Below are 22,739 nucleotides of genomic sequence, written 5' to 3'. Positions count from 1 at the left end.
ACCCATCCAGACAAATGATGAAGGTTCTTTCACATGCTAACGTAGGCATTGTGGTTCACAGTTGGGCTTCTGATGAATTAGATGTCTAACTTCTTCCTTAATGTCTGCTACCAGATACCTTCATTGCTATCACAACTCTGCTAGGTTGTGTGCATTCTCTCACACGGCCATACCGAATATCATAGGAATTCTCTGCCACTTTTTCCATAGCTAAGGATCATTGTTCTCTCCAGTGCTGACAAGCTCACCACTCCTTTACCAGTGTCACCTGACTTGACAGTCCCCCTTCAGTGTTACAAAAACCAATGCCACTACAGCTTAATCAGCATAAATATATAGCCCGATGTTACATAACATGAAACAGCATGTCCTTTAACATTGTTTGCAGTCATACGGGAAAATCTGTTTGCTTTATGACCAAACAACTCATTATACCTTTGCGGACCACATTACCCAGCTGTTCATTTGTCTCAGACACATGCAAGTGATCTGAAAAATGGTATGGTTGTTAAGGGTTCCTGTTCTATTAGATATATTTTAACTGAACAAAATGAGAACCTTACACTTACTTTATCTTCATCTTGAGTCTTGGAACACTTCCTTCTCTTAATCTCTTAGTTTTCTTCCTTTGTTCTCTGAAGGCACCTCCTTCCTTCTGCAGGAAGTTTGTTGAATGGCCACGATTCTCTCTTCTTGTGCAGTACCTTGGGTCAAAGATGACCTGATGCCACTCAAGCTCCATGGTTTCTGATGTGTCTGGTGAAGTCAATATGCCATCTGCAGACTCTGCCACAGGTGGGACGGAAGGTGCTCAACAGAAGTGGTGATTGAGTGGTACAAGAGATATTACACACCTTCCATCATTTTTACTGAGCTTCAGTGTACTGCTAATAAAAGGAATTGAGATTCTCAGTGCTGTCTGGGATGCTCCTCCATTTTGAACAGTCACAGGCCAGGGATTTTCATAAGACAATGGGCATTTCCATTTTACTTAAGAAGGCTTTGGGAACATCCTTGAATTATTCATCTGTCCTCTATGAAATCTATTGCCATGCAGAGCTGTAGTACAATGCTGGATGTAGCGTCGACCATGTGAATAATGTGTCTTCCCAACAGAAACTTAATGCTGGGTATGTTGGCCTAGTAGAGGATACTGGCACTAGTTTGCTTATCGTTCCAGTGGATTTGGAGAAATTTGTAGAGACAACATTAATGGTACCTCTTCAATGTCTTTGGGGTGCTTGGAGACCCAAGAGACTGCAGATGTTAATGTGGAGCAACAAACAATCTGCTGGAGGAACTCAGCAGTCGAGCAGTATCCGTGGGAGGAAAGGAATTGTCAATGTTGTTGAGGAATTGTTGAGTTCCTCCAGCAGATTGTTTGTTGTTCCTTGGGGTGCTTGCTATGAACAGTTCATGTCTCTAAGTTTACATGAATTGGTGGGGATCACTACTATTCAGTAAACCATGAGCTTGTACTGGGTTTGAGGTCTTGATCTTTGAATCAAGAAAACTCTGAACAGGAGTGGTTGAGATGTTATAAAACTTGTCCATTCTCTGTTGATAATGCACTTAGTAGTTTGATTTGTTGTAAGGTTTCACCATTTGTAATATGTAGTAGCAACAATCAATATACAGAAGTTGTCATACCTAAAGTTCAAATTGAGATCTGTTGACCATGTAAATTTTCTTCTTGGCTTTAAGCCCTCATTATGTTTCATTCTTAATCCTCATTTAGTAAAAGACAAATAAAAGGTTTTTTAATGGGGGTTGGAATGGGGGTCATCTCCAATTCTATCCTTAGATTTACAATTTCTCCATATTCTATTGACAGTTTGCACCATTTAGAAACATATAAAAATTACTTAAAAAATAAATAAAGAACCTTTTCAAAATCAACACGATTGTCAGGTCGAATCAAGCACAGAATCCAAGTGCTGATCTGGAGAGTGTCAGCAAGATCCAGTTCCATCACTGGGTTTCAAGAGTCCATTGGTGGAGAATGTTGAAAGCTACGCCACTAACCGACAATGAGTGTATTTGGTTCTATTGCATGACCACACATGTATGGAAGTCCTGGACTTGCATTTACCAGCAAAATCTGGGCCAAATTGTGCCATTTAGCTTATAGTTATGTTAGTGGATCACTCCTTTTGTAGCAAGGAGACAGTGTGCTTAATTATAACATTCCAGTTAAGAATTGAAACTTCTTGGACACATCTTGACAGCGATCCATTCAACTTTTTAAAAATATGCTGTCAGTAAGTAAAACGTGGAAAGCCCCAGTCTTAAGTTTTCTTTTCAGAATATAACATTTGGCAGTAAGATAGTAAATCTAAGGGATTTAAAATTATTTTAGTTCTTACGAGAAAATTTCTTTAAATTTTCCTCTGCTTTTAACAGCAAGTTTTCTATTGTTTTTAAAAGCAGGTTTCCACTGAGTTAGAAGTTATAGTTTCTTTGTAAATAAATGATATGCTGAGAAGTATTTGAATAAATTATGAACATTTTACATTTCTTCCTTTGCACTTTCTTTTCCAAGGAAGAGTGTTGCTGAGAAGATTCATAGAAAGCTATTGTGTGATTAGCTTAATGCAAGAGAAAGAAGAGACTTCCTTCTGAAATCTGGTGCTGCTAGGATAACGACAGTTTGATGCCAAGACAGATAATTAAATGTCAAAAAAAGCCACAGGAAGCTGTCTATATTTAACGATATATTTTCTTGGGTGCAGCCTTACAAATGTGGTTAAATGACTAAATTGTTGTGTTCCCAAGTTTTTACTATGTTTGGTAGCATTTAGCACATTTGTGAGACACTCCCTTTATTTGATATGCTGGATGCTCTGACATTGATCATTGCTTCAGGATCAATAGTTACTATTGTGATATTAATTCGTTTTTATGATATAATGATTTATAGAGTATTTAACCTTGGCTGATTGCCATATCACTGCATTTAAGGATTTAGAATTTGAGTAGCGAGGACTGATTTTTGCTAAATGTTAGCTTAATAATTTGGCACAATACGGCCATAAGTTCAACAATAGAGAAGTATCGTAGTAGAAGGACATCTGAGTTGTGTATTTTATTAGAAGTTTGCTAGGAGCCTTTTCTTGCAAACAATATATAGTTTGTTCAATTGCAACTATGAATGGGATATTACGCCTTGTATATAGCCCTGCTATCCTGATACAGGGTTATGACCTGAAACACTGACAGTTCCTTTTGTCTCACTTGACCTGCTGTGTTCCTCCAGCAGATTGTTTGTTGCTCCAGATTCCAGCATCTGTAGCCTCTTGTGTTTTTGATCCTGTTCATGCAGCGCAGTAGTGTCATGGTTAGCATAAAGCTATTACAGTGCCAGTGACCCAGGTTCAGTTCCGCCACTGTCTGTAAGGAGTTTGTACGTTCTCCCCGTGGCTGCGTGGGTTTCCTCTGGGTGCTGCAGTTTCCTCCCACATTCCAAAGACGTACAGATTCAGAGCTGTGGGTGTGCTTTGTTGGCACCTGAAGAGTGCTGGCACCTGCAGGCTGCCCCCAGCACATTCTCAGTAACTCAAAAAGACTAATTTCACTGTGTGTTTCGATGTACATGTGACTAATAAATATATAGATAGATAGAATTAATAAACTAATGTTGTTCAAGAATAAATGTAGTTCTTGCATCTTAAGCCTCCATTAAATTGCACTTGCTTTACTTGGATCCAATAACGCATAGTTCTGCATTCATTATTTCAGTTCAAAAACATGGACAAATAAACTGGATTAATAGTTCACCTCAGGGTTGTTTGTTGGACCTTAGTGTTCAACAACTGGCCACCATGTTTGTCTATGCAATACCAGTAATTACATTTATTTAACTATCAAGTGCAGTTGTGAGAATGTGACAAGCACTATGTAAATATGAGTTTGTTATTTGCATTATCATTCATCAGAAGCTTTGTAAATCAGAATTTCCTGTGAGACATGGTCTCACAGGAAATTTCCTTTTGTAATTTGCATTTACTTCTACCCTGATGAAAAGAGCTACACATTTCTTTTGTTAATTGTGTTATACTTGCCTCCGTTCCCTGGCCTAGTTGCCTTTTATTAGATCATAAGAAATGGGAGCATGCTCTGCCACTCGGTAAAATCATGGCTGATCTGATCTTGGACTCTTCTTCCTCAGCTGTTCCCAAAGGATTGAGGATGTCTTGCTTCCATTCAGTTCTATGGGTTTTGAGTTGTCTGAAGGTTGCTGTATGAGAGCCACAGACTGTGCCACAGGTGGGACAGATGGTGATTGACAGTGCAGGCGGTTGGATAGTTTGTGATATTGTGCACTCCCATTCCTTGAGTATGAGCTCCATATGCTCAGCCCTCCTGAATGCCCTTTCTCCATTTTGAGGGTCATGGGCTATCATTTCCCATGAGTTGTTGAGGATGTTACATTTTTTCAAAAAGACAAAGAACATCCTTGTAGCTTTTTTTACTGTCTTGATAATCTCCTTCCCTGATAGAGGCTGGAATGGAGCACTTATGTCAGGCATGCAGACAATGTGGTCCACCCATTGGAGTTGATTGATGCTAATCTGTTGAGTGTTTGTATCATCTTATGTTATTGCTCGAGTATTGAACGAGAAAAGGACGCTGACGTTGTTTCCCTTTTCCTGCCAGTTGATTTGTAGGCTTTGTGAAGACCATGTTGGTAATATTTTAGTGTTTTGAGGTATCTGTTGTAGATTGTCCATGACTCCAAAGCATATTGGGAGAGCAGGGATCACTGCAGCACAAAGGAGAATGAACTTTCTTTTGTGTTTGAGGTCCTACCTTTGAATTCCCATGTCCTCAGTTGAGTGAAAGCTGAGCTGGTGGACTGGATGTGGTTCTGAATTTTGCCATTGATGTCTGCTGTCACTGCTCCCAAGATATGGAAGGTGATCACATTTTCTAGCATTTCATTATGGAACTTGATTGTTGGGGGACAGTGTTGTGTAGCAGGGTCAGGTTGATAGAGGACTACTGTCTTCCAGATGTTTAGTGTGAGACCACTCCTTTTGTACATTTTAGTGAAGGACTAAGCAATGACTTAGTGCTTGGCATCCAAGTGTTGACATATATAGTCATTGTCTGCATACTAGGTTGGGGTGTTGTTGGTTTTGAAGTGGAAACGATGAGGATTGAACAACTTCCCCGCTCTTCCTGTAGACTAATTCCATTCCAGCTGGAAGCTTGTTGGAGATGAGGTGTAATATTGCAGCAAGCAAGATTAAGAAGAGAGTTGGAGCAGTGACACAGCCTTGGTTGACCTGAGTCCAAACTGAGATTGGGTCAGATTTGGACCCATGATTTAGGATCATAGCTTGCATAAAATCATGTAACGGTTAGATAACATACTTATGAGGGCAGCCAGATTTGAGAAGTATTCTCCATAATCGCTCTTGGTTGACAAAATCAAAGGCTTTTGTGAGGTCAAGAAAGGCTACGTACTATGGCTGGTGCTGCTCTCTTGTATTGTCTCATGATGAAAATCAAGTTCATTCTATCTCTTGGTAGGAGGAGAACTTCAGTCACTGAGAAGGGAGTTGTGGAAGATCCTTGCAATGGCTTCGCCTGTGGCAGAAGCAGGGAGACCCCTCAGTAATTACCACAGTTGGACTTGTCTCCTTTCTTGAAGATGATGGCAAAACCAGCTCAGCCATGGATATATTCAGTAATTTAGTTGCCATAGCACTTTTGCAGTTAAAAATTGAACTTTATGCCCACTGCATATTTATTTTGGCTAATAATTAATTCTGTTGTTGAGGATTCCAGGCCAGTTATAACTTTAAATAAATCTCTGTAACAAATTTATTTCACTGTTCATCGAATGTTACCTCTCTGTAAACATTTTACACAAAAGCTGAACACTTATTTGGGTTGAATATAGTCAGAATCTATTTTAACCAGATTACAGATCTTCTTCAGAACAAAATGTGCAATAAATTCCGTACCAAGAAGGGTGAAAATTTGATTAGGAGTGATGATTAAGTGTTGATAAACTTGAGTTCTATGAAATGTTCCATCAGGATTTGCAGAGCAGACTAATCACAATATGAAAGAAAAAGGCACATGCTTAAATGGGTTTGTTCAATCTAATTCAGCTGAAACAATTTTTTCTTTCAGATCCTTCCCAGCTTCTAGTGAAATTGAAGTATATTCTATTTTTTAAGATTCAGCTTTTATTATTTTACTTTTACTTTCTTAGTGTTTTTCACTGGTGAACTCATTAAAAGGTGGGTTTGTATTTCTTCATTGTCATCACTGAAGCCTTCAGTCTAATTTGATTGAGCAGCAATGCACTAAGTCACTCCTTTAAGTAAGATTACACAACTGTGATTGTGCCTAACTTGACCAGTTACATTTATGTTTGAGGATGTGTTCAATTTTGGATCACTTAACATATTCTCAAACTGCTAAATGAAACATTATAATCCTTACTGGACAGAGCATTTTTTTTAATATTAGCAGTCTGAATTAAAAATACTATCATTCTTGTTATGAGAAATAAAAATCTTGAGCAGTATCAATGCAAACACAAACCTGGTCCCTCTGAAGACCTTCACAGTAACTTATGTTCATATTATTTTTGTTAATTTGAAGTTGAGCAATATAAATGGTACATATATTTTCTATAATATAAAGAATGGCTGTTTATTCTTAAATAGCTCCTTTTCTACAGGGCATTTTAAAAAAAAAATCATTTTTCAGTTGTAGGTGTTGCTGGGAAGGCCAGCTAACCCCTGAGAACATTGTGGTAAACCTCTGCAGTCTTTCTGGTGAAAGTACTTCCGCAATGCAGTTGGGTAAGAAGTTCCAGGACTTGGACCCAGTGCCATTAAAAGAACAGCAATATATATCCACATCAGGATTATGTGTGACTTGGAGATGAACCTGCAGGTGAAGGTAATCCCATGCCCCTGCTGCCCTTGTCCATCTTGGGGTGCAGGTTGTGCTTTTGGGAGACACTGTCAAAATGTCTTTATTAAGTAAGTGCAGGGCATTTTGTAGATGGTATAGAATGTAGCCTCAGTCAAAGTCAACGTCGAGTTTATTGTCATATGCACAAGTACGTGTATGCACAGGTGCAATGAAAAACTTGCTTGCAGCAGCATCACAGGCGCATAGCATATTATAAGCAGCATTCACAAGAAAAACATAAATTAAACATAAATTATACTCAATTTTTACAAGAAAAAAACACAATTGGAACAAAAAAAATGTCCATTTTAGTGCAAAGTGATCAGAGTGGTCATAGTGTTCCTAGACTGTAGTGGTGATTAGAGTTTTGCTGGTTGGTTCAAGAACCGAATGGTTGAAGGAAAGTAGCTTTTCTTGAACCTGGTGGTGTGGGACTTCAGGCTTCTATACCTCTTGCCCAATGGAGGCTGCGAAAAGATGGCATGGCCCGGATGGTGGGGATCTTTGATGATGGATGTTACCTTCTTGAGGCAGCGCCTCCTGTAGATACTACTGATGGTGGGGAGGGGTGTGCCCGTGATGTATTGGGCAGAGTCCACCACTATTACTACCAGTGTATGGGGATGGAATGACTGTTTCAGGTTGTTAAGTAGGATGCTAATCAAGTGGACTTTTTTTTACCCTTGATGGTGTTGCAATGTTGTTGCAGCTGCATTCATCCAGGCAGGTAGAGTGTCGGGCAGTGAGTCACTCACCACAGTGTACCCACCTTCTGATCTGCTCTCGTAGGTACTGTATTTACGTGACTGGTCCAGTTGAGTTTCAGGTCAAGTTGTTTATGTTGGAAGACTCGGCATCAATATTGCCATTCAAATGTCAAGGCCAGGTGGTTGGACAAGTTCATAGTCTGACATTTGTGTGCATATTATTTGTGCCTCTCCAGCCCATGCTTGAATGTTATTCAGATCTTATCGCATGCAGCAATGGAAGGCTCCATTCTCTGAATAGGTGTCAGTGGAATCCAACATTGTGCAATTATGAGCAGGTTGTATGATGACTAAGAAGGCAGATTAAGATGTTTGAGCCGAGCACACTTCTCTGAGCAACTTCTGCAGTGATGTTGTGGAGCTGAGATAATTAAACTGCAACAACTCCAAGCATCTTCCTTGCGCTAGGTATGACTCCAGCCATTGAACGTTTTTCCCTTTGATACTCATTGACTTCAGTTTTATCAGGGCTGCTTGATGGCACACTCAGTTAAATGCTGTCTTGATTAAAAGGGGAACTTAACTCTTTGGCCCATATTTGGACCAAGGTTACGCTGAAGTCTGGAATCAAGTGGTTCTGGTGAAACTTATGTTGGTGAGCAGGATTTTGGTGACTGTCCTGCATGATGGCACTTTAAGGACATCTTCCATCACTTTTATAGGTGGTTGCAAGTGCTGGTTGGGCAATAATTAGGTCACAGACCACTTGGCTCTCCTGGCTGAAGATAGTTGCAAATGCTTCAGCTTTGCCTTTGACACTCACCTACTGAGACCTTCCATCATTGGTAATGGGGATGTAATGTCCTCACATTAACTGTTTAGTTGTCCATCATCATTTGTGACTAAATGTGGCAGGATTGCAGAACCATGTCCTGATCTATTGGTGCTGTGGGATTGCTTTGCTTTGCCTATTGCATGCTGTTGCAGCTTCACCAGGTTGGCATCTCATTTAAGGTATGCCTACACTCTTCATTGAACCAGAGTTGATCCCTTGGCTTGGTTGTATTGGCAGAGTGAGGGATATGCCAGGCCATGAAGCTAAAGATCCTGATGGGATGCATTTACTGTTCAGAGTCTATATCATTTAGCAGGATGGTAGTGTAACATAACAAAATAAGGAGTGTCCTCATTGGGAAGAAGAGACTCCCAAGCACAAAGCACAATCCATTTCACAAGCACAATGCATTGGTCAATCCTTCACATGCTGTTAAGAACAGACATGTATAACAAGGTGAGGGCAGGGTGAATTTTTTCATGCTGGTTTATTCATTACCTGCGACAGACCTAGTCTGGCAGCTTTGTCGTTCTCAACTTGGCCTGCTCTATCCCAAAGCCTTTCCACCATTTACAAGGCATAAGTCAGGTGTGTGATGGAAATTCTCCACTTGCCTGGAAGGGTGCGTCTCCAACAACACTCAAGAAGTTCAACACCACCCAGGGCAAAGCAGCCTGCTTGATTGGTACTTCAATCGCCAGTCTAGGTATTCAATCCCTCCACCACTGGCAATCCTAGCAGGAATGTGCATCAGTTACAAAATGCCCATAATTACTCACCTATGCTGCTCCCTCAGCATTTCCCAAATTCATAGAGTCAGAGTAATGCAGCACACAAACAAGCCCTTCAGTCTAACTCTAGGCAAATGTGATTAGCATATGTTTGGTCCATACTTCTCTAAAGCTTTCCTATTCATGTACCTGTCAAAATATCTTTTAAACTTCGTAATTGTACTTGCCTTTACTACCTCCTCTAGCACTTCATTGAACCAGGCTTGGTTGTATTGGCAGAGTGAGGGATATGCCAGACCACGAAGCTATACCCACCACACTCTGTGGAAAAATTTGCCCTTTGGATTCCCTTTAAATCTTTCCCCTCTCACCTTAAACCTGTGCCTCTAGTTTTAGACTCCCCTACCCTGGGAAATAGACTGTGACTCTATTTTATCCATGCCCCTCATAATTTTGTAAATCTCTTGGCCTCAGTCTCCTTTGCACATGGGAAGAGAGTTCCAGCTTATCCAATCTCTCCTTATAACTCAAAAGTTTCAGTGCAGATGTTACGAGCCAGGTTGCTACTTGGTGAGTGTCCCTTTAAGGCACCTGGACAGTAGTGTAGTAGTGTGTGTGTGTGTGTGTGTGTGTGTGTAGTTTTAGCTGACTACTGCGAGTGAAAACAAAGACTATGACTGGCGCGTACTAGCCGTTAGATTGGCAGACGAGTTTGCTTTAACTCATACAGTAGGTCTAAGTGGGGACAAACTAAGACCTTCCAAAACAGTTATAGGGATAATCCAGGTAAACCAGAGATTAAATTGGGAGGTAGTATAAAGGAGAAGGATGATCGGAAGCAAGTGCTGGAGAAACCTGCTGAACGTACTTGTTATTATTGTAAGAAACCTGGTCATGTGACAGCTAATTGTTCCCTTTTGAAGAAAAAGAAAGAAAAGGAGGCAGTGCCAAATGCTTGTTTGCAAATATTTGAAATTAAAAATCAAAAGGGTTCTGGACATGCTGATAAAGCTCAGTCCTTGCCAGAGGCAAATGCTGAGATGTTGGATGGAGTTAGGGATGAATTCCGTTCTTTTGTTTCAGAGGGTTTTGTCTCAGTGAAAGATGGGTCACCCCAAGTGCCAGTGAAAATCCTTAGAGATACTGGGGCTTCCCAATCCATCTTGTTAGACAGTGTTTTAAATTTTGGTGCAGAGACTGCTACTGGTGAGGTAAATCTAGTGTGAGGCATTACAGGTGACACTGTGTCTGTTTCTCTGCACAAGGTAATTTTGAAGTCAAGAGTTAGTAGAAGGCCCTATTAAGATAGGATGACGAGCTAGTTTACCAGTGGAAGGAGTTTCTTTGTTATTAGGGAATGACCTTGCAGGTGGTAAAGTTGTCCCTGTGGTACAGCCAACGACCAAACCAATTATTGATGAGTCAAAGATCGACTCAGATGTTTATCCATCCTGTGCAGTGACTCGAGCTAGGGCTAAGGAATTGGCCAATGCAGATAGTCCTGTGCAGCCTGGTTTTGTTCCCTGTGATAGCCCAAAACAGGATTCATGTTAAGATGACTTGTCAGAGACTTTTCTGTCTTCACTTGAGGATCAAAATCCTTGTATCGAGTCCGAGTGTAAAGATTTGTTTCTGTCCAGAAAAGAATTTATAATGGAGCAAACAAAAGACCCTGAGCTTACTGAATTGAGAGAAAAAGCACTTGCAAGTGATGAGATTGAAAAAGTGCCAGTTGGATATTATTTTTTAAATGGAATGTTAATGAGGAAGTGGAGACCTCCTGATATTCCTGCTAGTGAGGAATGGGCAGTTGTTTACCAGGTTGTGGTTCCTAAAATTTATAGGAATGAGATTTTAAGCCTGGCCCATAGTATGCCCCTAGGTGGTCATCTTGGTGTGAATAAAACTGTAAGAAAGGTTTTGAAACAATTATTTTGGCCTAGTGTGAGAAAGGATGTTGTGATATTTTGTAGGACTTGTCACACATGTCAGATGGTAGGTAAACCTAATCAGAGTCCCCTGTGGCTCCTTTGCAGCCTATTCCTGCATTTGGTGAACCCTTTGCAAAGGTGATTGTGGATTGTGTTGGCCCATTGCTAAAGTCTAAGGCTGAGAATCAGTATTTGTTAACCATTATGTGTACAGCCTCTAGATTTCCCAAGGCAATAACACTCAGAAATATTAAGGCCAAGATTGTGTCAAAGGCTCTTTTAAAATTTTTTACCTTAGTTGGTTTGCCTAAAGAAATTCAATCGGATCAGGGAAGTAATTTTATGTCAGGGCTGTTTCAACAGTTAGTTTATGAGCTGGGAGCTAAGCAGATTGTATCGACTGCGTACCATCCAGAATCTCAAGGAGCTTTAGAAAGATTCCATTCCACTCTCAAGAATATGCTTAAGGCTTTTTGTTTTGAAAACATGAAGGATTGGGATGAAGGAGTTCATTTGCTTTTGTTTGCAGTAAGGGAGTGAGTGCAAGAATCCTTAGGGTTCAGTCCCTTTGAACTTGTATTTGGACATCAGGTTAGAGGACCTTTAGTATTATTACAGGAACAATGGGTTAATGGAGACATGCATTTAAATTTGTTGGATTATGTTATGAAATTTAAAAACCAATTGCAGAGGGCTTGCCAATTAGCAAGAGAAAATTTAATAGCTACTGGGAGTGAGATGAAAACATGGTATGATAAACAGGCCCGCTCAAGGACTTTCAAACCGGGAGATAAGGTCTTGGTGTTTTTCCCTATTTGGACAAATCCTTTTCAAGCAATATTTCATGGTCCTTATGAGGTTGAGTCTCAGGTTAGTGAAGTAAATTATGTAGTCAAAACACCTGATCGGAGAAAATATACACAGCTCTGTCATGTAAACATGCTTAAACCTTATTATGAAAAATCTACAGTTGTGGCAATAGCTGATTCTGAAAGCCGTGTTAGACCAAACATGGTGTCAGTGAGACTGTCGAATGAAGATGTGTTGAAAAACCTTGGAAAAAAAGTTGGCTCATTTACAACCTCAGCAAGAACAGCGAGTGAAGCAGTTAATTTTAAAATTTTGAGATTTATTCCCTGATGTTCGAAAGAGAACTCCAGTGGCTTATCATGATGTTGATGTTGGAGATGCAGAACCAATAAAGCAACACCCATATTGAATGAAAGTAGAAAAGAGTAAACTCGTTGATCAAGAGATTGAGTATATGTTAGAGAATGGTTAAATTGGAGTTTAATTCTGCAAGAGTGTGATCTCATGATGACTCGTATTGAAGGCAGTCGGCATATGCCTTTCCAGATGTTAAATTTGAAATGTATCTTTACCAATGTTATTTTTTTTTCTGGTCTATAATCATGTAATATGATCATTGTAACGCATTGCTTTACTAATTGTATACACAGTTAAAAATTTTGCTCTTGCAGATCAAAATTTTTCTTTTGGGGGGAGGTGTTACAAGCCAGGTTGCTACTTGGTGAGTGTCCCTTTAAGGCACCTGGACAGTAGTCTAGTAGTGTGTGTGTGGTTTTATCTGACCACTGCAAGTGAAAACAAAGACCATAACTGGAGTGTACTGGCTGTTGCACAGAGAGATGAAGAGAGAGAGAGAGAGAGTTGTGTTTCTATTGTTGCTGGTACATAACACAGACAACATTCCTGTGAATCTTTTCTTCACCCTCTCTAGTTTAATCACATCTTTCCTACAGCATGGCGACCAGAACTGCACACAATACTGCAGCCTAACCAACGATTTGTACAACTATAACATGACATCCTAACTCCTATGCTCAATGCCTTGGTCAATGAAGGCAAGCATACCTCATGCCTTCTTCACTGCTCTGTCTACTTACATTGCCATGATGTACTTCTACACCAAGGTCTCGCCATTGAATAACACCCCCAGGGCCCTGCCATTCACTGTTTATGTTCTGGCCTAGTTTAACTTCCCAAAATGCATCACTTTGTATTTGTCTGAGTTAAATTCCATGAGTCGTTCCCTTGCCCACTTTCCCAGTTGATCTAGATCCGGTTGTAACCTTACATGACCTTCTTCACTGTCCACTATATCACCACTTTTGGTGTCATCTGCAGACTTACTAATCATGTCATCTATATTCTCTTCCAAATCATTAATATATATTACAAACAACAAAGAACTCAGCACCGATCCCTGGGGCACACCACTGGTTACAAGCCTCCAATCTGAAAAACAATCCTCTACAACCATTTTCTGCCTCCTATCACCAAGCCAGTTTTGCATCCAGTTTGCTATCTCTGGATTCCATGATTTCTAACCTTCAGGACCAGCCTACCATGCAGAACCTTGTCAAAGCCTTGCTAAAGTCTATGCAGGCAATGTCCAGTCCCCTTTCCTCATCAATCCTCTTGGTCACCTCCTCAAAAAAAAACTCAGTCCAATTTGTGAGACATGATCTCCCACGAACAAAACCATGCTGACTATCCCTAATCAGTCCTTGCTTTTCTAAATGCAAATAAATCTGTAATTTCTATCACCAAGAATGGCAAGGACAACAAGCTCAAGCGAATTCAGGTCACACAACATCCTGAGTTGGAAGTATATTGCTGTTTGTTCATTGCACCTGACACTGAATCTTGGCTACTTCTAGCCTGAAAGCACTGTGAAAGTACCTTTGTTTGATGATCTGCAGTGCATCATGAACAACCACTACCTTTTACAGGCAGTTAGTGATGGGGAGAACTGCTCACCTTGCCAACAATGCTGACATCCTGCAAAAATGAATTTAAAAAAATAATCTGCTTGAGCAGTCCCAGTGTTTGAGAGCTCTGAAAACCTGTCTTCTGCTCTATCCGTCAAATTACATGTTAATAGTTCTCATGGTAGCTCCCTCTGTGTCATCCTTTTTATCCTTAACTGGTAAGTAAATTGGAATGCATACTAGGTAAATCTAGCTCTTCCTACCTTCATGCCTTGTCTGCCAAAGGTAACACTTCTGGGTTTCTCAACTCCTGTAAGGAAGCCACCCTATTCCAAATGTCCATCTCATGGACTCAAACCATGCAAGTTTCTTCTTGAGAACCATGACCTTCATGTATTTCAGATTTTTGTATTCAGCCTGCCTGATATGTCAATCCTACAGTTCTATTTCATGTAGTTCACACAGCACTCCAGTTTCTGTTCTTATTTATATATTTTGCCCAATAGATAAAATTATCTACACTGTTTTACCTAATGTGTTTTGAAATTCTCTTTTAGTCCTGCCCTTTTGAATATAATTTTAAAAAAAGCATTAATCATTTCATTAAATATATGCTTTGATTTTTTTTTTGGCCATTGGCACTCGTTGAGTTTTTTGGTTGGATGCAATGGTGGTGGGTTGGAAATACAATTCAAGAAGAAATTGTTGGCATGGTTAATGTTGGGATTAATAGAATGGGCAATGTGGTGGCTGATTCATTTCCTAAATGGCATTGACACCATATGTAAATTAACACTCTACAATTCACTGAATCACACAGCAGCTTAATCAGCAAATATGACTGTTCGGGAAAAATCCCAGCATTCATTTGCTGCCTGCTTTCTGCACAGCAGCCATTAAGATTTCCATTTTTATTTTTCAGAGGTGGAACAATTGCGGCATGTGGAGAAGGATGTTCTTATCCCCAAAATGGTACGGGAGAAGGCCAAAGAACTTTGTTCAGATAAAGTGGAAGGTAATGATTTATTCTTTAGGTCCTGTATTTATGAGATAGTGTTGGATGCACAAAGTGTATTCAAACTGTAGTAGTTGTGAAAAAAGGTGCAATACTCATTATGTTACTGTTTTAACAACACCACATTATTTAGCAACAATATTAAAAAGTTGAATAACCAAGTTTATAAATAGATATTGTGAACCATACAGGTTAAATTGTTTTAGATTCTCTCCCTGGTTTGTGTTGCTAGCTGTTGTCAACCAGGCTGATAGTTGGATGTGGTATAGTTCAATTAGACTAGTGAGGAACAAAAAAAAACAGCCAAGATTCCAATTCCTGATCATTAATAACCCTTGCTTAAATGTAACACGGCAGTATAATTCTGCAGTTATGAAAAAGCTTGCTGAGCACCACAGTTATACACAACTGATCGGTACAGCAGCTATCCATGAAACCATTTTTTGGCTGATTAACAATCACGCAAATCGGCATACAACACCTCGGGTGCAATTTCATGACCTGGGTGATGAGGGGCATTTCTGTAGAAAATGTAAATCATCAGAACTTCAATGCATTTCAACATTTTCAGTTGTGTCTTTCAGCGGGTGGGGGAATGGTTGTAAAGAGATTGAAGGCCTCCTAATCTTCCCTATGAAGCTCCCCACACTTCTCATCACTAAACTTCTTGTCCTTACAGTCCATAGGGTATCTATTATTTGTGAGTAAGATCTATGTAATCCATGGCCTTAGTTTGAACACTGTCCAATTACATCAAGGCCTTGATAGAATCTGGTGATAACAGCTTGCCTTTTCTAAACACTCCTCTCTCCATTTTTCATCACACATGCTTCACCCAAAACTGCCATGATAATCATCAGTAAAGCTCAAAGTAATCAATGATAACACTCCTTTTTCTCCTTCTTTCTTCCATTTCTCTTGGCTTTACTTTAAAATGCTCATTCATTACTGATTACCATTCACATTCTCACCCCGAACTTATTGTATGCTCCTATACAACCTCTACCAGGTGCTAATTCCTCCACCCAAATCCAAGATAGAACGAGTCTGTTGGGCCACGCTGCACAAGTGCCTGGACGACAGGAGCAAATGTGTACCAAGCATTACCCCCATTCTGATGGCCACCTGCGTGTGTGGCTGCATCAGGCTGTGCGTGGAACCAAAGGACGTGGGGACCAAGTGTCACTGCGTGCTGAGGTTCTACCTGTCCCTCGAGTTGCAGATACGGTGGGGTGGTTCCCTAAGCAAGTTGTCCAAATCTTATGGCAGAATGCCTCATTGCCAGAGCTCATCAACAAACATCAAGACCTTGCTTGGCTGGCAGTGAGAGGGGTCCTCCCAGTCAGATCCTTCCTGTACAGTTGGAACATCATTCCCAATGCACGCTGCCCTTGAGATGAATGCACTGGGGAGGAGTGACCCACCTTTTTGCAGACTTTGGATTTGCTAAGAGGGTGTGGAGAAGGATGCAAGGGTCCTTGTCTCGGTTCATACCAATTAGTTGCATAGCAGAGGACTCTGATCTACAGGCTGTTCCCAGGGACACCCCAGAGACGGATGTCAAGATCATCAACTCGGTGAAAGACGCGCTTTGGTCTGCCTGAAAGTTGTTGGTGTTCCAGCACAGCGAGATGTCCGTAAGGCAATGCTGCAGACTGGCACAGTCCTGATGGCAGGAGTACATGCTGAGGGATGCACTAAAGCTTGGGGCAGCCAATGCAAAGGCTCTGTGGGAAAGGACCACAGTCTAGGGTCCTCCTGCTACTGGACATGGAGGGATTGAGTCAGGTGGGGAAGCCCCTCAAACAATGAAAGGGTGTATCGTCCCGGGGGCCACATGAGTGGCAATGCTACTGTGACTTAAGAAAAAACATTAACACTATTGAATGCATTGACCAAATGACACTAAGAACATAAAACGTTCTGCACTTTTTTTTCTTTTTGTGTATATATTTTTTTATGAATAAAGTTTATTTTTGAAATAAAAACAAATTCCCCCACTCAATTCCAGATGTTGGGATGCTTTCTAACCTCCATCCCCTACTACCCCTCACCCATTCCCCCTCCCTTTGTTTTACTAGCCTTCCCCACCACTTTCCCATCCAGCACTCTCTCTGCCTCTTTCTCCACTCCATTTCCCCACAAACCCTTTCTGTCTGAGATGTCATCCTCCTATGCAAGGCACCCCCCCAACCTCCATCTTTGCTCTCCTCCCTTTCCAGTTTGTGTGCTTCCATATCCACCTCATCTGTTCTGCATCTACAAGCTTTATACTTGCTTATTCTGTCAAGCTGCACCCTTGGAAAAGATTTAAAATACTATTTTTCAATTCTATTGTTAATGATAGAAAAGTTATGTTGACCCTGTTACCCTTTACTTTTTCCACTGAGCCAATCTTTTATCCAACTTGCCACTTGGATCCCGCAGGCATTTACTTTCCTGATCATTCAGCAAGGTGTGTTTATCAAAATTCGTGTAGACAACATCAATTGCATCACCTCATCAGCCTTACTTGTTCACTCCTCAAAAAAATTTAGTCAGTAGCCAGATATTATCTTTTAATAAGTCCATGTTTTCCCACTAACTTGCCCACTACATACGTTAGGCTAATTGGCCTGCAGTTAGAGAATGTATCTGGTGTCAACTTATTCCACACAGATTGTAACTGAAGTTCTATTGTTTACATTTAGATCCACCAAAAGCTTTGAGATATTCAGTGTTTCTCAAATCACTGTTCTTGTCACATCCCGAGATCCATGTTTAATACTATACACCAATGCATCATGCTCTTGCATAGTCTCTTCAGTAACATCAACTTAACAAAGCTGTCCAAGTCCACTATTCCATTTCACCCTTTTCTGCACCCTTTTTTCCCTCCTTCCTTTCAGTCTCGAGCATCATACAACTCCTCAACAACTCTTGAATTCCAACACTTCTCCAGACCTTTCTTTCCCTTCACTTTCCTCTGGTCACACCTCTCCTGCCCCTTGCCATGTTTTCACTATTTCTTGTGATCTTTTGTGCTTTGGTCTGCAAACATCAGTCCTCAGCGGAAGTCACAGCATTGTAATCTAAATAGATTCGGAGTGTTTCTTCTGTTGCCTTCAACTTTGTACTCATTTTTTTGGCCAGGAATCATCCTCCCTTCTTTTGAATTCCTGATACTCCCTCTGGCCTGTTACACTTTCTGAATCTACACTTCACAAATTGCTGCCATGGTGTGGACTGTCTTAATTTTACCTCTTTATTTCATTTACTTTAAATACCCCATTTTGAACCTACAGCACTCTGCCGACCAATGACCAGTCCAAACATTGTCATCAAAATTGCTGGCAAGGCCTCTAGCCTTTCAGAGTTTTCCAACAAAGCTCAATATAAGCTCAAGGACCAGCAATGCTGATGGTCCTGGAAGAAAACTTCACTATGACATGGCACTTTAAATTACGAGATGCTCTCTGAGCAGCCTGCTGATTTACTAGTCCAGTAACATTCTCACAGTGTTGCAGTATTATTTGTTGATATTAGTAAGGCATAAAGAAGATCAGTCAGCATCATTTGATTGATTCAAATAGTATATTAAGAAGACAAGTATAAGAAAAGAGTGGATTCAAGTAAAACATGAAAAGGCAATACTTTGTTGACACAGCAGGAGCAGTGAGGCCATGTGAGGTTATAAGGGGATGGCCATGAATAAATGAGTTTGTGGAGGGAAAGACCAGGTAAAATAGGAGAACAGCGATGTCAGAAGACAATAACCATTGATGTATTGAAATAGTGGGTGAAATCACTTGGGCTGAGTAAAGAAAATGAGTTTTAAATGAGAGACAGGAAGGATTGAACAATGTGAGATGCTCAATATAAGGATACACAAATCCAAGAGTTAAACGGAGAACAGTGAGCAGAGTTCTGGGCGTGGATCTTCAGGTGGAGGGGATCCAGAAGAGGATGGATGATTCTCCGGGGAATAGAATGCCCCTCACTGTCTCAAGTATCTCTCCTGGTGCAGCCAATGTTGCTTTGCCTGAGTTTATCCTTCTTCAATTCATCATTTGCACCAAGGAGGACCTTAAAATGTTGCCCATGAACAAGACCAATTTCCCCCCCAGTGATTCCTGGAAGGTGGCGTAGCATTCGGTGAAATCCTATGAAAAATGTGAGAATAAGCATTGTTAATGTGTTGGTGAAGCCTTCACGAAGTGTCTCAGAGTGTCTCTGGATTTGTTTCAGAAGGTCAGCAACAAGTGAGTATGAAATGGCCAGTATTCCTTTAAGTTCTGCTTCAAATTTATGTCGACAATCTGCATTGTGTTTACTCCAAAGCAACAGACCATTGTTAGGAGAGGATATTAAGACAATTGTGAGTGACTAAGAAGCAGTGCAACCCCTCTACCATTATCTGTTCATAATCATGCCGCTGTTTGTGGGAACCTCCTATGTTAAAAGTGGCTATCATGCCCACTACATTACAACAGTAATACATGAAAAGTATTATATAAGTCTGTGCCTTTCTTCTGCTTATACTGGTAGAATGTTTTGAAATTCATTTCCCACTTCTTTCATTATTCTGCTATTGTTAAAATACTAACCCTTGCATGCAACAAATGTGTGAATAACGAAAGAAATAGTAAACCATTCAGTTTCTAGTCATAGATAAATGTGTGGCTGTGAGTGGCAAGGGAATCTGCTGCCTTCCCACTCTCTTCTCTTTCAGCTTCCAAAATACCAGGCTGGTCTAATTTCTTTAATGTGCAGTGTGATAATGCATTTCATGTGTTAATTTGCAGAACTTGTACAATATATGATTGCTGTTTGTTTGAATAATTCATTCAGTTTTTAAGGTATGCCACTGTCCAGAATTAAAATTTGTGAAATTAAAGAATGCAAACAGCTGAAACTTAGTTGCCCCCTAGGGGCGCACAGATGCCAAAGCATTTCTGAGCCAATGTGTGGCTACATATTTCAGATCATTGATAGCAGTGTATTTTAAAGATATGTTCTTTTTTAAATTAGCTGAAACCAAGTTTTTTTCACGAGTTATTTTCAAATGGTGCTAATTAGTAGTTCTAATATCATGGTTATCTTTTGGTGCCTGTATTTATCTTTTGTTCCAATAGGACCAGATAGATCTCCCATTATCACTTAAAACACTAAATATGACAAAATCAAAACCAGCCAGTCAACCCAGCAATCTTCATCTCATTGATGTGTGCCAGAATTGGGAAAACTGCCTAATCAACTAACTTTGTCGAACTCACTATTATACTTTTATCAAGAACTGCTCCATCACCATTCTGGATTACGTCTTATATCTTTGTAGAACAGATTCACTAGAGCAAATAAAATATTTCAAGTTTGGATATTGGTAGTTGTGTTTCCAAATTTACCCCACATTCCTGTCAACATTCCCCAATTCTACCACTCATCTACAAATCTGGGGCAATTTACATTGGACATTTAACCTACCAAACCATTTGTCTTTGGGATTGGGAGGAAACTAGAGCTCATGGAGAAAACCCACATGGTCACAGGGAGAAAATGCAGAGTCCACACAGGCAGCACTGGAGGTCAGGACTGAACCTGGATTGCTGAAGTTGTGTGGCAGCAGCTCAACTCACTGCAGCTTTCTGCTGCCAATTACTGAATATATAAAATGAAAGGATACAAGGTTTAGGAAGGCATGAGAGAACCTGTTGGTTTTGTAAGTTCTAACTAAAATTGGTAAATTAATCCAGGCAAGCATTTATAGCATGATTATAAATGGAAATTTCATTTCAAGCTGTAAAGGTTTCATAGACTGCTGCAATGTTCGTTTTAAATTTTATACCATTTGATCTCAACTTTGAAGGTGTTACTTCTTTTCCCTTTGTTACCAAACCCTAAACTATCCTTAACTCTCTTCCAGTGGTAACCGCATTAAATTTTGGGGTTGGAACTACCACTTCTCTGTCAGTAAACGGTTTTACTTACTGAAAAAAGATGTATGTTTTATTTCCCCCATTGGTTATTGTCCTTCAGCAGATGAAGAAAAGTCATGGCTTTTACTTTCCTTCTAATCACTGCTGCTGCTGACTTTTCATATTGACATTTTCATCTAGAGAAAGGAAAGGTGTTGCAATAAATCAAAATCAATGCTCTTTCTGCCATTTTTCCACAGAATGCTGATTAGGTATCACAAAACTAGAATGGCTGACAATCATGAAGTTGCTTTATTTACATGAATTTTATTTCTCATAAGCACTGTGTTGAATTCATTATTAATTTTCTGCATTGGCTTTTTGTATGATGAATGTAATAACTTAATTCTGTTTTTGTATTCAATCAAATTAATCTGTTCTTCTGGTCTTTCATTCTTTTTCAAATTAATCTCGAGTCTTGTAATAAGAAGCTTTATGCATGCTATGATAAGTTAGAATAGAAAACACCACTCAAGCCATACCAAACACGGAGATATTTTATTATTTTCTAATTTAAAAGCAAGATAAGAAATATCCTTTTCTACTTGACTGGAGAGCTGATTTAGTTTGAATATCTTCTTCATCATCAGGTAAGAATTAATAGACTGAGAGTATTAGATATTCAGTGATGTTAAGTGAACCTTGATCAATCTAGAAGCTATGATTGTGGTGGCATTGTAAATGTCAAATAGCTTTTGCTGTGTAATATATACCTTTCCAAATGTTAGTACCTTACCAGCCAGCAGTAATTCTTTTTGAGTAAACCCAGAGTTTTTATTAGTAGGTAAACTTCTTAAAATATTTTGGAGTTTTGATGACAGCTTATTGTTATTTTAAACTTTTTCACCAATGCATCTTCTACTTAAAGACCTAGGAGTTCAACAGCATAATTTGTTATCGTAAGATTTTCAACCTTAAGTATTTACAGAGGCAGTTGCCAGTTGTTTGCTTTGTAAATTATTTGTACATTTTAACATTTCAAAAGTTATTATTTCATTAAGTGACTCCCAGACTCTGATTGCATATAGTAATAGCAATATTGTCCTGCTGCCATTATTTGATTATAATCAAGAGCACTATAAACTCTCAGAAAAGGAAATTTTGAAATACATAGTGGAAGAACTCACCCAAAGTTTGCCCATTTATCACTTTGCATACATTGAAATGTCACTGATAATATGGAAACATGTCAGTGCTAAATGAGAAAAACACTGCATTCAGTATTCTGAATCAATGTGTTTTATTACTTGATATAAAGTTTATCTTTTTCTTCTTGCATCATTAAAATTCACACATTAGTGCAAATCGGTTGAATTAAAAGATACTTGGTTGTTTAAAATGGTGACAATTTAGACTTTGTTTATGAATTAAAAACAAGAATATCATAAACTAAAACTCTGCTACCATATGATATTTCAGCAAAATGGACTTAGCTTCTTGTCTACTGATTACCATTTGTTAATGAGCTTGTTTTACAATGATTATTCCTCAGTCATTATCTGATGGATTAAGCAAACACATAATAGAGAAGAAGTGAAATGAGTAATTAAAGCAGCAGTGTGTTTATATGCTGCAGCATGCATCCCTCATTTTTTTAGGAAGCATTGATTATTATTTCCTTTCATAGCTTGGAGCTATTTTACCATGCTTTAATGATCTGATGCTTATTGGGAGACTAGCTTCTAAACAGTTTTGCTTATGTACCAACAGACAGTGCCTTCTGGAGCTAAAGACAGAATGTATTGTGTCTTGAGCCTTGTTTTTAGGAACCATGCTTCCTCACCAATCAAGTCTGGAGAGGTAGTCCGGCTCCACTTAACAAGCAAAAGGGGCCTCCTGTCATGTGGAGCATTTGCTAACAACATGTTTCTAAAGACAAATTCATTAATGCA

General features: G+C 39.6%; 1 protein-coding gene across 1 annotated transcript in view; it reads left to right on the top strand.

Moving 5' to 3' along the window:
- Window positions 1-22,739, top strand: part of cmc1 (C-x(9)-C motif containing 1) — a 55,557-nt gene that overhangs the window by 5,727 nt on the left and 27,091 nt on the right. Inside the window, exon 2 of the mRNA XM_052016190.1 lies at window positions 14,801-14,893. Within this exon, the coding sequence (XP_051872150.1) occupies window positions 14,801-14,893 (93 nt within the window). The remainder of the gene's footprint in view (window positions 1-14,800; window positions 14,894-22,739) is intronic.

The sequence above is a fragment of the Pristis pectinata genome, chromosome 5 (assembly GCF_009764475.1).
Source record: "Pristis pectinata isolate sPriPec2 chromosome 5, sPriPec2.1.pri, whole genome shotgun sequence".
NCBI lineage: Eukaryota > Metazoa > Chordata > Chondrichthyes > Rhinopristiformes > Pristidae > Pristis > Pristis pectinata.
Note: the sequence above shows the minus strand (reverse complement) of the source record. Positions and strands in the feature narration are given on the sequence as shown.